At 53.1% G+C, this 16,128-nt stretch overlaps 1 protein-coding gene across 1 annotated transcript in view; it reads right to left on the bottom strand.

Moving 5' to 3' along the window:
* Positions 1-3,029: 3,029 nt before the first annotated feature.
* The window catches only part of SHCBP1 (SHC binding and spindle associated 1), a 30,758-nt gene continuing 17,659 nt past the window's right edge, over positions 3,030-16,128 (bottom strand). The window contains exons 12-14 of the mRNA XM_078881876.1: positions 15,746-15,911; positions 4,905-5,128; positions 3,030-3,162 (exon numbers count right to left, since the gene is read on the bottom strand). Coding sequence (XP_078738002.1) covers positions 3,040-3,162; positions 4,905-5,128; positions 15,746-15,911 — 513 coding nt within the window. The 3' untranslated portion in view covers positions 3,030-3,039. The remainder of the gene's footprint in view (positions 3,163-4,904; positions 5,129-15,745; positions 15,912-16,128) is intronic.

Below are 16,128 nucleotides of genomic sequence, written 5' to 3' on the forward strand. Positions count from 1 at the left end.
AAGATTCCGATTCCGAGTGAAGAGCGCTTGAAAGTGATCTAAAACGGGCGCTCACACTCTGCGGCGTGAGCCTGCCGCGATCATTACAAATCTTTACAAATCTTTACAGATCATTACAAATAACACGACTTGCGAAAAATAACGCCGGCGTCAGCATCGCAGCGTCGGTTGACCCCGACGAAGCAATTTGAATTAACGGTGAACCGGCGAACCCTTTCAGCGACCTTTCGACCGTCGGTTCGAGTCGTTTCGAAACGAAAAAAAACCGTCGGAGCGGACGACGGGGCGATCGCGGACGACGCTTTGGCAAACGGTCGCGGATCCTAGCGCCGCGCGGGGGCTTGCACGTGACATCGGCGGCCATCGCCGCAGCGCGCGAAACCTTCGACGGCAAGATGGATGCGCGCGCCTTTTGCCGAAGCTTCCTGCGAAGCGCGCGCGGATCCATCGGGCCGTCGAGAAGGCGGCTTCCGTTCGCCCTGCGGCCCGCGTGAAGCGCGATGACGGACCTCCCGGCAGAGGTCGCAAACGGGTTTTGATTCCTTACCCGTAGCCGGCCGCACCAGGGTCGCAAACGGGTACGGGTACGGCCGGGTACGGGTAGGCCATGAGTCACTGGTGAGTCACCGTTTGTCACTCATTTCCCAACGTCTTGTCTCTTCTCACAATTCAAGTTCCTAGAATCAACCCACCCGTGCCTGCAACATGGGTACCCGTACCGGCCGTACCCGTACCCGGCCAGGTACGGGTAGGGTACGGGTATCGGGTACCCGATTGCGACCTCTGGGATGAAGCCATGTTGCAGGCACGGGTGGGTTGATTCTAGGAACTTGAATTGTGAGAAGAGACAAGACGTTGGGAAATGAGTGACAAACGGTGACTCACCAGTGACTCATGGCCTACCCGTACCCGGCCGCACCAGGGTCGCAAACGGGTAGCCGGGTATCGGGTAGGGTACGGGTATCGGGTACCCGGTTGCGACCTCTGCCTCCCGGGGGGTTCGCGGTGGCTTTAGCCGAACGCGTTTGGCTGCGTCGCGAAAGGAGCGCAACGTGCACACGCGTACGTAATGCCGCAAGAGGCTACTACTACTACCACCTTGCAATGCTGACGGGGGCTGTCCCTGTGTAGGCGCAGAAGCAGTGTGCTTCAAGAGAATAACATTAACACGCGAGTCGCATGTACGCAAAGCTTTCGCTAGGTGTATCGGCGGAACAAGAAATATATATTAACATTTTACTCTCTTTACTCTCAAGGCAAACACGTGGGGGGGGGGGGGTGTCTCTCTGGAGCTCCGTCAAGCGGAGGCTCTCACACCAGAAGCTGCGACAGCGAGCAATTGCAGGGCTGCGCCTTTGCCGCTAATTAACGAAAAAAACGTCGCCTTAAAGGCCAACAGACGTGAGCTCGTAAATAGTTCAGATATCTATTTGCACTTCGCCATCGGAGAGAATTCCCGCTGAGGAGCCGGCGGAGGCCGAGCGGGCGAGAAGTCGCCCCCCTCCTGCCGCTCCTCCCGACGGCGGAGCCCCCGGCGGCGTCTTCGGGAGGGGCTCCGTGGGGGGCTCCGTGGGGGGCTCCGTGGGGGGCTCCGTGGGGGGCTCCGTGGGGGGCTCCTCTTCAGCTGGGGGGGGCCTCCCTCGCCAGCCGCTCCTCCGCTGCCATTGCACCACACAGACGGCGAGTCACCTCGCCACCATGAACCCGGACCGAGAGGCTGGGTTAGAGTCCGGGTCTAGGCCGTCATCAATGAGCCCAGGACTGAGTGAGGCTGGGTTAGAGTCCGGGTCTAGGCCGTCATCAATGAGCCCAGGACTGAGTGGGGCTGGGTTAGAGTCCGGGTCTAGGCCGTCATCAATGAACCCAGGACTGAGTGAGGCTGGGTTAGAGTCCGGGTCTAGGCCGTCATCAATGAGCCCAGGACTGAGTGGGGCTGGGTTAGAGTCCGGGTCTAGGCCGTCATCAATGAACCCAGGACTGAGTGAGGCTGGGTTAGAGTCCGGGTCTAGGCCGTCATCAATGAACCCAGGACTGGGAGAGGCTGGGTTAGAGTCCGGGTCTAGGCCGTCATCAATGAGCCCAGGACTGAGTGAGGCTGGGTTAGAGTCCGGGTCTAGGCCGTCATCAATGAACCCAGGACTGGGAGAGGCTGGGTTAGAGTCCGGGTCTAGGCCGTCATCAATGAACCCAGGACTGGGAGAGGCTGGGTTAGAGTCCGGGTCTAGGCCGTCATCAATGAACCCAGGACTGGGAGAGGCTGGGTTAGAGTCCGTGTGTGGACCGACCGCAATGAACCCAGACCGAGAGGCTGGGTTCATCGCAGCGACGTGAAATCCGCAGGCGGTGGGGACCCGCCGTGTGTTTGGTGCATCGGGAGGGGAGGAGCGGCGGCCTCTAGCGGCTGCCGAGGGAGGCTCCGGCAGCTAAAGAGGGCGCCTGCCACGGAAGCGCGACGACGCCCCCGGGGGCTCCGACACACGAGAGCGTGGCAGGAAAGAGCTGCAGGTGCCATCAGGGAGAGGAGGAGGTTGGTATGGATGTGGACGCGCGCGAAGGATGGGGGAGGATAGGTCGAGACCGGAGCGTGGCATGAGAGCGGCGTAGATGCCACCAGCAAGAGGAGGTGGATGCTGGTGGGTGTGACGCGTGTGTGGGGGGTGCTGGGGGTCAGGTGACCGCGACGGACGCCGGAGTGGCGCCCAGGGGCCAGCGACCAAGATGGTGGTGGTGGCGATGATGATGGAGACTGTAGCACGTGCCAAGGAGAAGCCCCCAAACGTCAGATGGTAGTGGCGGCGAGATTGCAAGAGGTCGGGTGTCGACCGAGCAACGGCCGCGGGATCTGGTAGGAGGGAATGAGGGGCGATGCATAGCGGCACCAACGTCAATCATGCCGCCACGGTCTGGAGTTGGTGAGGTCCTCCAAGTCCCTCCGACGTGTGGCGGCAGCGTCGACCGAGGGGGGAGGGGTGGGTGGGGGGTGGCGACGACGCCGGACGACCCCCCCCCCCCCCCCCCCCCGCGCCGCGCAGGAGTCGGTCAGTAGTAGAGGATTCCGAAACTGCCCTTTCCGTTCTGGCGGAACGAGTTGCCCACGATGGAGATGAACATCTCGGCGGGAAGGTCTCCCGTCGTCCCCGTCGCCGCATCTCCCCCGCACGCCTGCCGCGACGTGACGGGGGGAGGGGGAGAGGCGTCGGGAGGCAGGAGACAGAAGAGCGCGTGAACAAGCGAGCGAGCGAGCGCGTCAAACGCGACGATTGCGCTTTGGGGAAACGGCGTTCCGTTGCGGAGAGCGGCGGCGTGGGCGACTAGCGCACGGCACTGTGGGCCCAGCAATTCCAGTTCGATTATGAGAATACGTTTGACCCTTGCTGGCAGTAAAATAGTTGTGTTAAGATGTTAAAAACACCAGACAGAAACGTTTTGGGCGAGGAATCGTGTCTGCATTGACCACATATACTTGTGGTGAACACGCAAACAGAAAACAACCGTGCTCTGGTAGTATGCGATGATGCGTTGTCTTTGAAACCGATTGGTCCACACCAGAGGCAGCTTTCTTTAGGGCCTAGTCTCAATGCACTTTTAACATCTTAACACAACCGTTTTATTGCCAGAAAGGGTAAAACCTATTCTGAGATTTTGATGCTGGCAAGGGAGGTCCCGTGATCAAGTTTGATTCGTTAGCCGGGCTCATGGTCAGCATCGAGCAATATCAGAATCGATGCCGTGCCACCCGCTCTCCTCCGCCAAGCTCACCCCTCGCGCATGTGGTAAAGTATGGTCAGGCATCTTCTTGGTTCTTTCGGTAAAGTCATCACGCAGAAGGGAAATAATACAATAATAAAAATAAAACATAATAAAATATTTATATTTAAAGCTTTCGTGACTGCAGGGATTCATCTTCTTGGTTCTTTCGGTAAAGTCATCACGCAGAAGGGAAATAATACAATAATAAAAATTAAACATAATTTAAAAAATTCTCACGACGTTTCGGCCACAACGCAAGCAGCCGTCCTCAGGTGAAGAACAGGTCTGTCTCCCCGACAGACCTGTTCTTCACCTGAGGACGGCTGCCTGCGTTGTGGCCGAAACGTCGTGAGAATTATTTGATTATGTTTTATTTTTATTATTTTATTAATTCCCTTCTACGTCACTTTACCGAAAGAACCAAGAAGATGAATCCCTGCAGTCACGAAAACTTTAAATCAAAATTTATGGTCAAGCAGCCGCCGTCATCAACACGGCATGGGGCGGCAGGCCACTCTTCAGCGGTGGATTGAAAGTGGTTGTAAATTATTCCATTGCGAGTACGCAACACGCGTGGGTCAGAGAGATCCTTAGGAACACGCGACCGTGGTTTACGAATATAAAGTTTCACTTTATCAGTGCGATGTGTGAGCCTATCGCTGTGACCCCCCCACTGAAACCACAATACTTGCGGTCAAAATGCAAACAAAAAACAATACTCTTAATAATTTATGCATTGTCCTGGAAACTCATTGATCCACACCAGAGACAGCTTTCCTTAGAGCCTAGTCTCATACGGTGTTCGACCAGATGACGCCAAAAGGCGCACAGTTCAAAGACAACGCACCATCAGAGTAATGAGAGCTCGGGGTGAGCATCTACATCACGAGGTCTCCTTTGCCAGCACCAAAAGACACTAATAGGGTTTCTCCCCTTTTTTCTGGCAACAAAACGTGCTGGGAATGATGTAGATCCCCCGTACAGCCTTAACAGACTGTTGGGGCAAGTGCTTGTTAGCAAGCAGCACCACGGGGGGAAAAGAGAGAGAGACAGAACGCACAACAGGCGTCATTGGGGTCGGGCTGCTCGAACCCACGACCTCCCGCAGACTAGGCGAGGGCAATAACATCCCGCCACCGTTTCCCGTTAGTCACCTGCGTTTCCATCGGCTGCTCAGGGTTGCCGGCGGCGACGGCGGCGGCGGCGCTTTCCCTCCACTCCCTCTTCGTCTGCGACGAGTTCACCAGCTCCACCGCGATCGCCTCCTCCGGCTCCAACAAATCTGTCGTCGTCGTCGTCGCCCGCCCGCCATCGTCGCCCCCCTTCTCCTCCTCAGCGCCCTCGCGAGACGGTAGCGACGGGCTCTGTCCGAGGTCGCCTGCGGTTGCAACGTGGGGGGGCGGGGGGTAAACGCAGGGCCCAGGCGAGAAGAGGAGGTCAGAGTCATTAGGAATCTTCGTATTTAGCTTTGTTGATAGTTTTTGGAGGCATTCATGCCCCATTGTGTTATTTCACGCATCGTCATATTTACAGTATGCACAGCGAGCAAAGGCTGTTATCCGGCACTTGGCCATCCAGAATGCTCTATTAACCGGGAGCTGTCATAAACAGCAATTGAAATGTCGATTTCAAGCTTTCGTGACTGCAGGGATTCATCTGAAGATTAATCTAAATTGAAATTTCCATTGCTGTTTATGACAGCTCCCGGTTAATAGAGCATTCTGGATGGCAAAGTGCCGGATAGCAGAGCTAATTTTATTATGTTTTATTTTTTATTATTTTATTATTTCCCTTCTACGTGACTTTACCGAAAGAACCAAGAGCAATGGAAATGTAAACAATTTTTTTGTACATTTTTTTTATTTTACCAGGTAAAGCCCACTGAGCTATGCAGCTCTTTAACAGGTAGGAAAAACAGTTCCACACTGCCCACCAGGGATTACTTGTCTGTCTGTCGTGCATAGCCACGCCCTCGATTTTTATTTCATAGAGCGCTTCGGGATGAGGGTTCTGTATGGGATGAGACGGGGGTTCTGTATGGGATGAGACGGGGGTTCTGTATGGGATGAGGGTTCTGTATGGGATGAGACGGGGGTTCTGTATGGGATGAGACGGGGTTTCTGTATGGGATGAGGGTTCTGTATGGGATGAGACGGGGGTTCTGTATGGGATGAGACGGTGGTTCTGTATGGGATGAGGGTTCTGTATGGGATGAGATGGTGGTTCTGTATGGGATGAGATGGTGGTTCTGTATGGGATGAGGGTTCTGTATGAGACGGTGGTGGTTCTGTATGGGATGAGGGTTCTGTACGAGACGGTGGTTCTGTATGGGACGAGACGGTGGTTCTGTATGGGATGAAGGTTTTGTATGGGATGAGACGGGGGTTCTGTATGGGACGAGACGAGGCTTCAGTGTTGTATAATTGCTCTGCATTGCGCCACGTTGCCGCCGCGTCAGACGCGAGACGGGGTTCTGTGTGTTGCCCAGAGATCCTGTCTAAGGGCTTCCTAACAGATCCGTTTACAGGCTCGACATCGCGTCTCCCTCCACGGGGGGGGGGGGGGGGGGGGGGGCCCTCGTTTCTTAACCCATTTTCTCCGGGGGGCAATGAGGCTTTCCGGCCGGCGGTACTAAATAAACCCGCCGCATTTGTCCCAAGTCAACTCCCACCGATGAATATTCATCGAAAGCCCCGCTGCTTTTGCAGCCAACGATAGATAATTTCATTTTTTTTTCAATTCGTAAAATATAAACTCCCGCCGACATGAACCCGCGCACACGGGTCAATGGGGCCGACCTCGCGGATCGACGCGAGAAAATGTTACAAGCGGCACCGATCGGCGATCTCGCCGATCAACAGAATAAATCTCTCCAAAGCGCTCGCTCGCTCAGGTTCGCAAGCACGTAGTGGGAGGTGAGGGGGGGAAGGGCCGGTCAGAGCCGCCGAGTTCAAATCCCGACCGGGGTCTGCCATTCCCTACGTCCCTCGCCCAAGTCCACAGTTTGCTCGGTGTTGAAACAATTCTGCCGAAAATCATGATGCACTCCACCAGCCAGACAAGCCGTGCAGTGCCGATGGGTTGTGCAGGACGTACTTTTATTTCTTTTAACTGGAGAGACGGATACGTGAAGGACACAATTGCGTTGTTTTAAATTGGTTAAAACCACTTGAGCAACATTGGCCTCGATTGCTAGATCAGCTATTTACTCTTAAAAAAAAAAAACACATTACCAGCTAAGGCCCACTCGGCTACGTGGATCTTTCTCAGACGCGGCCTGACCACCAATTGTAGCTCAACGGAGCAGCCTATCATCGTCGCGTGCAAATGTAGAGCGGCAGCCAAATACGCTAAACGCGTGACGTCGATTCTAATTGCGGAGGGAAAAATTCACGACGACCACAGGGAGAGGGGACACGGAAACTCCAAATACACAAGCAGGCGTCAGAGTCGAGGTTAAACCCACGATCTCCTGCATACCCAGCGAGGTAGTTAACATCTCCTAGCCGCCGCGGCGACTGTACCCGTCTGTGAAACGTAGCGCCTTCGCGACAGCTTCACGCTCTGCGAATGGCGCCAACACCAAATGTACGACTTATTTTTATCATAACTCTTACGAGCTTAACCCCTGCCTCCCCCCCTTCTGCCACGTATATTCCCGCGCGTTCTTCATGCGATCTCAATGCAGCTTTTCCATCCTCGCAAAGGGTTCGCTTAATGTACCTCAATGGTTTTACTTCAACCCTCGGGTTTGCGAGAGCTGGGAAGGTGCCTCACTGGTGACCGGGTTGAGAAACTCGCAACACAGGGTCTCAGTCTGTGTTCATCACGGGTGGCTGAGACCCGGACTCAAACCCAGCCTCTCAGTCTGTGTCCATCACGGGCAGCTGAGACCCAGACTCAAACCCAGCCTCTCAGTCTGTGTCCATCACAGGCAGCTGAGACCCGGACTCAAACCCAGCCTCTCAGTCTGTGTCCATCACGGGCAGCTGAGACTCGAATTCAAACCCAGCCTCTCAGTCTGTGTCCATCACAGGCAGCCGAGACCCGGACTCAAACCCAGCCTCTCAGTCTGTGTTCATCACAGGCAGCTGAGACCCGGACTCAAACCCAGCCTCTCAGTCTGTGTCCATCACGGGCAGCTGAGACTCGAATTCAAACCCAGCCTCTCAGTCTGTGTCCATCACAGGCAGCTGAGTCCCGGACTCAAACCCAGCCTCTCAGTCTGTGTTCATCACAGGCAGCTGAGACCCGGACTCAAACCCAGCCTCTCAGTCTGTGTCCATCACGGGCAGCTGAGACTCGAATTCAAACCCAGCCTCTCAGTCTGTGTCCATCACAGGCAGCTGAGTCCCGGACTCAAACCCAGCCTCTCAGTCTGTGTCCATCACAGGCAGCTGAGACCCGGACTCAAACCCAGCCTCTCAGTCTGTGTCCATCACGGGCAGCTGAGACCCGGACTCAAACCCAGCCTCTCAGTCTGTGTCCATCACAGGCAGCTGAGACCCGGACTCAAACCCAGCCTCTCAGTCTGTGTCCATCACAGGCAGCTGAGTCCCGGACTCAAACCCAGCCTCTCAGTCTGTGTTCATCACAGGCAGCTGAGACCCGGACTCAAACCCAGCCTCTCAGTCTGTGTCCATCACGGGCAGCTGAGACTCGAATTCAAACCCAGCCTCTGTTCATCACAGGCTCTCAGTGGTATTGGCTCTCCGCGTGTGCGTCTGACGCGGCGACAAGAATCCACGCGTGGACGAGCTGCTCTGAATGCAGCGGCACAGAGGGAAGAGCGGCCTCTATGGGCTGGCGAGAGGCTCCTCTTGATGAAGAGGCTGCCGCTGCCGACGGGCTCCGTGCCCGTCGCCTCGCGCGGGGCCGTTCCACCGGAGCGACGGCGATTTCAGAGTCGAGCGGAGCCGCGCACAATGATCTTTGATATTCATTAATCTTTTTTTGTCCGGAATCCGATCGACTGAATGTATGCGGTCGATGGGAGAATTCAATTTTTGTGAATCCACCTTTGGTCACGTGGTCGGGGTGGCCTCTGAATTGTCCATTAGTTTGCTTCGCAACGATCTCCGCAAAACGAATTACGTGCGCGAAGCGGGACAAATGGGGCCTCGCAGTCCTTCGAGTCGGTTTTGTCTCTCCGTTCGGACAGGAGAATGATTTAGGCATCACTTCACGATTGATGAATTTCATTTCCGCGTAGGCATTTAGTCAAATAGCTTCGCCAATTGTACTCCAACAATTGATCCCGCTTCCTTCATGTTCACTCGCAGCCATTCCATCTGGTGCGGGAGCGTTCCCTGTGCCCACGCTGCAAAAGACAGCGCTTGACTTCGTGAAATGCGGCGTCGCTTCATCTGCAAAACGGCGCGATCCCTGGCAAAAACGTGATCTCGTTTTTTTGCTGCAGAGATGCGCATCAAATTCCTCCGCCAATTTGACCATTTTCACCCTTCCCGCTCTCATTCGCGGAAGAGTCAACCGTGACATAAACAAATGCCGCTGGGTTGCCACGTGATGTTATCGCGATTAATAACCCAAAACCCTAAGCCGGGCGGTGGCGGTGGTGGCTATGCACATGGCCTCTGCAATCCTGCAGTGCAGAGGCAGCGAAGTTTGGTCGATCGTCGCACGAACATATTCCCCGGCTTGCCAGAAGGCAGCATGTTGATTCGATGCGAATAACCCAACCAATAAGAGGTGGTGCATATTCTCGGATTAACATGATGCATTGCAACTTACGCGACGACATTAACCCCCCCCCTCTTGGTCTTCGCACCCGATAGGTTCACAGCAGTGACATGACCGTTACTCGCACGCGTGGGTTGTACTGCGGGTACACCAGTGTGTCCCCCCACATGTATATCACATGCAGATCACATGTATATCACATGAATAACACTGGTCAACAAAAAAAAAATCTGGCCTGGACTTTTGCAGCTGTTTTACACTAATTTCAGGGTGCTGATTCCAAATCTAATCTCAGATTTGCTCTATCACATCATTTTTATGCTATCGGCATACCCCATTTTCATTGACTTTACCCGAAATTAGCTGTCACTTATGATTGCAAGTTGTTGCGAGTCAGTGACTGCTTTAGTGTTAAAATATGGTGCTGTATTTTTAGGATAGTGTGTTTATAATATCATTTTATGTAGATATCCACATTTATTTAATATTTTTCTTCTGCAGTTTTTATTGAAAATGCAATATTTGATATCTCAAAAACCTGATGTGATAGACAAAAACTGATGCCAGATTTGGAATCAGCACCCCAAAATTACCTTCAAAACCGTTGGAATACCTTTTGCCAGAAAAAGTGTGTTGACCAGTGTAATCACTCATTAATGGGAGTTGAATAAACATCCCAAAATAGGATCACAGAACTCGGGCAATTGTTAAGTCTGTGGAATCCCGTGCCTCCGAGTCTAAGGAAATCTCACTAACTTTCACTTAGATTTATGTTTATTATATTATATAAAATACGTTAGATATTTTATAAGATATTTTGTTTTAAGTCTCAACGAAGTGGCTTACCACGTGGACATTTATAGCAGCCAAATACTTTAAAAGCACATTTCTCAATGTGAAGGGAAGAGAATCATGAGGAACCACGAAAAAAAATCCACACGACCACGGGGAAAACAGGCAAACTCCAAATACATGGCCGTCAGCGTCGGGATGGGAGATCGAACCCAACGACCTCCTGTACACCAGGCGAGATAGTTAACATCTCCTAGCCACCGTGATGATGATAAAGGAGAGAGACACACAAACTCCAAATACACAGCAGCAGACGTTAGGGTCTGGATCGAACCCACGACCTCCTGTACACCAGGTGAGGTAGTTAACATCTCACCATGGGGAGAGAGAGAGAGACACGCAAATTTCAAATATACAGCAGCAGGCGTGCATGTTTTCCACCTTAACCTCCAATCTGCTTCGTACCAAACAAACTAAAATACATTTATGAGTGCATCAAGCCATCAGCTCCAATTCCACATCCTAATCAACGCAAAACCATTTGTAGTGCAGCGTTGCGCTAACATCTACACTGCACGCAGCAGGATCAGCAGCAGCATCTGCAGCAGCATCATCATCATCAGCAGCATCAGCAGCAGCATCATCATCAGCATCATCATCATCATCAGCAGCAGCAGCAGCAACATCAGCAGCATCAGCAGTAGCAGCAGCATCATCAGCAGTAGCATCATCAGTAGCAGCATCATCATCAGCATCATCATCATCAGCAGCATCATCATCATCAGCAGCATCATCATCAGCAGCATCATCATCATCAGCATCATCAGCATCATCATCATCATCATCAGCAGCAGCATCATCATCAGCAGCAGCATCATCATCATCAGCATCATCAACAGCAGCATCACCCTGCCACCGCGGCGCCGCATTGCGTGGCAGGAGGAGGTCGCGATGGTTGGGAAGCACTTGCAGTGGTGCAGGAGGATGGATAGGGCAAGCAACTTTGGAGGCTGGGACGTAGGGCGTGGCAGGTAGGTGCTGGAGATGTTATCGTGAGGCGCTAGCGATGGGTGGGACGCACAGTTGTGCAGGGCGTTGGAGGAGGATAGGGGGTTGGGAAGAAAGTGGTGCAGGAGGCGGTAGTGATGGGTGGGACGCAGGGTTGTGCAGGGCGGTGGAGGAGGATAGGGGGTTGGGAAGAAAGTGGTGCAGGAGGCGGTAGTGATGGGTGGGACGCACGGTTGTGCAGGGCGGTGGAGAAGGATAAGGGGTTGGGAAGAAAGTGGTGCAGGAGGCGGTAGTGATGGGTGGGACGCAGGGTGTGCAGGGTGGTGGAGGGCAGCTCGTCGAGACGGGCAAGGGAACGGCACCCAGAGGTCCGGCGACCAGTGGGCAAGAGAAGACCTAAAGCCAAGCGCGGTGGCGGAGGTGATGAGGGCAGACCCCGGGGGAAGAAAAAAACCGGGTGTCAACTGTTCAACAGCTCGGTGGACCTGGCAAAATGGAAAGAAGCGGCGGCGAGGCTGTGGCAGAGGTCGCAAACGGGTTTTGATTCCTTACCCGTACCCTTTCCCGGCCGCACCAGGGTTGCAAACGGGTACCCGTACCTGTTCCTGGCCGGGTATGGCGACCCGTACGCTACCCGTACCCGTACCCTACCCGTATCCTACCCGAAATGAGTGACAAACGGTTACTCACCAGTGACTCACGGCCTACCCGTACCCGTACCCGGCCGCACCAGGGTCGCAAATGGGTACCCGTACCCGTACCCGGCCGGGTACGGGTAGCCGGGTATCGGGTAGGGTACGGGTATCGGGTACCCGGTTGCGACCTCTGGGCTGTGGTGGTCGTGGCACCAAATGGCACCGGCCGTGACTGACCTTGACACGATCCCCCCGCCCCCCCCGACACACGAAGTCGTGTGCCGATAGAAATCAACGGAAGAGCGCGCGCTAATTTGACGCGTCTTGAAACCCACTCGAATTAAGGGAAGGAACCGACCGAGCGCAATCATTACCGAGCTGTGGAAGCGGGGCCGGCAAGGCACGCCGTGTAATTCATTATAATTTCCAACAGAATAATCCCTCTTACTCCGACTACATCAATATTGCCGTGGCGGCTTAACTAGATAACAGCTGGTGGTGTCCAATAATAAAGCCACCGCCGTCCCACTTGCAATGTCTATTCTCGTAATATTTTTTTCTTCACACGGAAGATGATTACCTACCACGCTGCGGGGCGCACGGACCGCAAGCCGGAGGGGGTCGCGAGTTCGAATCACCGCTCGTCCGTCGAACCGGACGATGACCGTCATTATAATAGTCTTCTTGGTTCTTTCGGTAAAGTCACGTAGAAGGGAAGTAATAAAATAATAAAAATAAAACATAATAAAATAATTCTCACGACGTTTCGGCCACAACGCAAGCAGCCGTCTTCAGGTGAAGAATGAGACACTGCCAAGCTTGGAGCTCATTCTTCACCTGAGGACGGCTGCTTGCGTTGTAGCCGAATCGTCGTGAGAATTATTTTATTATGTTTTATCTTTATTATTTTATTACTTCCCTTCTACGTGACTTTACCGAAAGAACCAAGAAGATGAATCCCTGCAGTCACGAAAGAAGCTTTAAATCGAAAAATTATAATCGTCGTCATCATCTCTCCGTGGTCGATAAACAGCGATCGGCATCCAATAATAAAGCCGCCACCGCTGCCGTCCCACTCCCAATGTCTATTCTCGTAGAATATTCTTTACAATACATTTGTTTTTTTTTTGCACTCCACGCAAGAAGATGATTATCACGCGCTGCGTCTTTTCCGCTGCGGTGCGGGACCGTTCGGATCGAAGAGCCGGAGAAGGGGTCGCGAGTTCGAATCACGCTCGGCCATCGACGCGGACGATGACCGTCATTATAATCATCATCATCATCTCTCCGTGGTCGACAAAACGAGCGCCAGCTGGTGACAGGTCAACACGCTGCTGCTGTACGGCGCCATTTGTCAATCCACTGCCAAACGCATTTTTTCGTGTGCCATGAAGTAGGGCCGTTGCCCGAAACGTCGCCTATTTATATATAATTCCCCCACCCATTTAAGCGCACACCCGCGCCAAGTGTTGATGACGAACGCGTTGAGTTTCCACTCCTGGAACGAGGAGGTCTTAACGACCACACTTCGTCACGCCAGCTCAGTGCGAGTTGGCGAAAGCTGCGAGCGTACACAAGGGAGCGCGCACGGGCAGGCTTTACGGGAAGTGGATTGGTTCCGCTGCCATCTGCTACCCGCCGCGTGGCCCCGCGAATGCCGGCATATGGCAACGGTGGTCACCTGTCCGAGCAATATCCAGGCTGGGCCGCGCTTAGCTCCCCACATCTGACGGGATCGCACACATTCCGCGTGACCAGTTGGCCTGTGGGCAAGTCTGCGGCCCTGCAGATCTGCTGCTGCTGCTGGAGCAGCCTGCGCTGCACGTATTTGAGTGTTTACGCTTCCACTACTACCCTGTTATGTACTGTACACTTGTGTTTCGATTTAAAGCTTTCGTGACTGCAGGGATTCATCTTCTTGGTTCTTTCGGGAGAGTCGCGTAGAAGGGAAATAATAAAATAATACAAATAAAGCATAATCAAATAATAAAAATTAAACATAATAAAATAATAAAAATAAAACATAATAAAAGAATAAAAATAAAACGTGATAAAATAATAAAAATAAAACATGATAAAATAAAAAATTCTCACGACGTTTCGGCCACAACACAAGCAGCCGTCCTCAGGTGAAGACACAGGGCTGTCGGAAAGACAGCGTCCTAATGAACACCGCCAAGCTTGGCAGCGTATATTTAAGCTGGGTCGGGGGAGGAAAGCGCCTTGACAAAGGAGTTTACATATCTGCATTATCCATTAATATGCTTAATTCCAGTGTTGATATGTAAACGACTGCTTGTGTTGTGGCCGAAACGTCGCGATAATTTTTTACTTTTATTATGTTTAATTTTTATTATTTTATTATTTCCCTTCTACGTGACTTCACCGAAAAAAACCAAGAAGATGTACTTGTGTTTGTCAATCTCGATGACGATTTTAAAGAGCAAAATTCCCAGTGGATTCCATATATCGGAGGGAAGAGCGTTCCAGACGGCCCCGTCATCAACATCACCCACCATCACCACCATCCCCCACTTCCTCATCATGCGGGTACCTCCTCACCACCATCAACACCATCATCATTACCACCACCATCACGTACATATGCATGTTCAACTTCTTTCTCACCGTACGTAGCCAACCGTGCTAATCGGTAGTGACGGGGGGGGAGGGGAAGGACAACAAACCAAACACAAAAAGCAGTTCTAAAGAAATCAGTTTGTCAATCTAGATGACGATCTAAAATTGCATAGCTCCAGTGGCTTCCTGATATCGGAAGGAACAGCGTTCCAGACGGCCGCAAAAGCAGCGCATCTGAAAGCGTCGCGCGACGATGCGGCGGCCACCGTCTTTGCTCGACGGTCAGCAGCCAAAAGCCGCTGCTGCTGCTGCTACGAGGATGACCGGAGTTTGCATCATGATGGTTTATACCCCTCGACCTCAAATCAACGGGGAAGGTCAACATCTGTGGGCTCCGCCCTTTCCTATTTAGGCCCCACCTTAACCCACCTCCCTTCCTGATTGCGCCTCTGAACTTTACCTTTTTATGCCCCGCCCCTTCTTCGTTAGGCCCCGCCCCTTCTCCTTTAGGCCACACCTGTTTTGTTTAGGCCCCGCCCCTTCTTCTTTAGGCCACGTCTGTTTTGTTTAGGCCCCGCCCCTTCTTCTTTAGGCTCCGCCCCTTCTTCTTTAGGCCACGCCTGTTTTCCTTTAGGCTCCGCCGCCCCTTCGTCTTCTTTAGCACCCGCCTATCTTTGTTTAGGGTCAGCCACTTCCTCCGGACATGGAGTCGGCCTGGCTTTGGTGGTGATGGTGGTGGTGGGAGGTTACGCAAGAGGGGTGGAGAGGGGGGGGGTGCACGTGCCCCAGTGGCAGAGGTCGCAAACGGGTTTTGATTCCTTACCCGTACCCGTACCCGGCCGCACCAGGGTCGCAAACGGCTAACCGTACCCAGCCGGGTACGGGTAGCCGTACGCTACCCGTACCCTACCCGAAATGAGTGACAAACAGTTACTCACTGGTGACTCACGGCCTACCCGTACCCGTACCCGGTCGCACCAGGGTCGCAAACGGGTATCCGTATCGGGTACCCGGTTGTGACCTCTGCCCAGTGGGAGGGGGGAGGGGTAGCAGGTGACCTGGTTACACGCATCGTTATCAACAATATCATTCATACGACCGCTGCTACTGCTGATATTGACGACGACGATAACGATGTTGGGGAAATATCGAATCCCGTCCAGGATTTGAACTCTTAACCCCTTCGCCCGTGGCCAAATCGCTCCGACTACATGACGGAATAGCCGGGGGCAGATGGGATTAACAAAAAAAAATGTTTTATAAAGAAACGCGGAACCTACCGGATGCGTTGTTGTTGAGCGTGATTTGTCCGTGCTTCTCAGCGTGGCACCCGGGGGGCTTCGAGGCTTCTGGTTTCACGAGGCTGACGGCGTGACCGTCGTTTTTGCTGATGAGGTTGTTCCTCATGGACAGCTTGGGCATGTCATAGAGAGACTCCATGAAGTCCTGTGGCAGAGAAGGGGTGGGCGGGGGGGGAGGTGAAAACCTGGGGGATCACGGTCTCTTCGAGCCGAGGCTAAAAGGCGCTATTCCTGAAACCCAATCGTCAAGATTCCGATCCTGGTGGAATATAGATGTAGCACGTACAACTTTTTTAAAAATCCTTTATATTAAGTTCACTTGCTTGCTTGCTTGCGCGCTTACGACCGTGCAAATCTTTCGG

Source organism: Lampetra fluviatilis, chromosome 63 (genome assembly GCF_964198595.1).
Source record: "Lampetra fluviatilis chromosome 63, kcLamFluv1.1, whole genome shotgun sequence".
NCBI classification, from domain to species: domain Eukaryota; kingdom Metazoa; phylum Chordata; class Hyperoartia; order Petromyzontiformes; family Petromyzontidae; genus Lampetra; species Lampetra fluviatilis.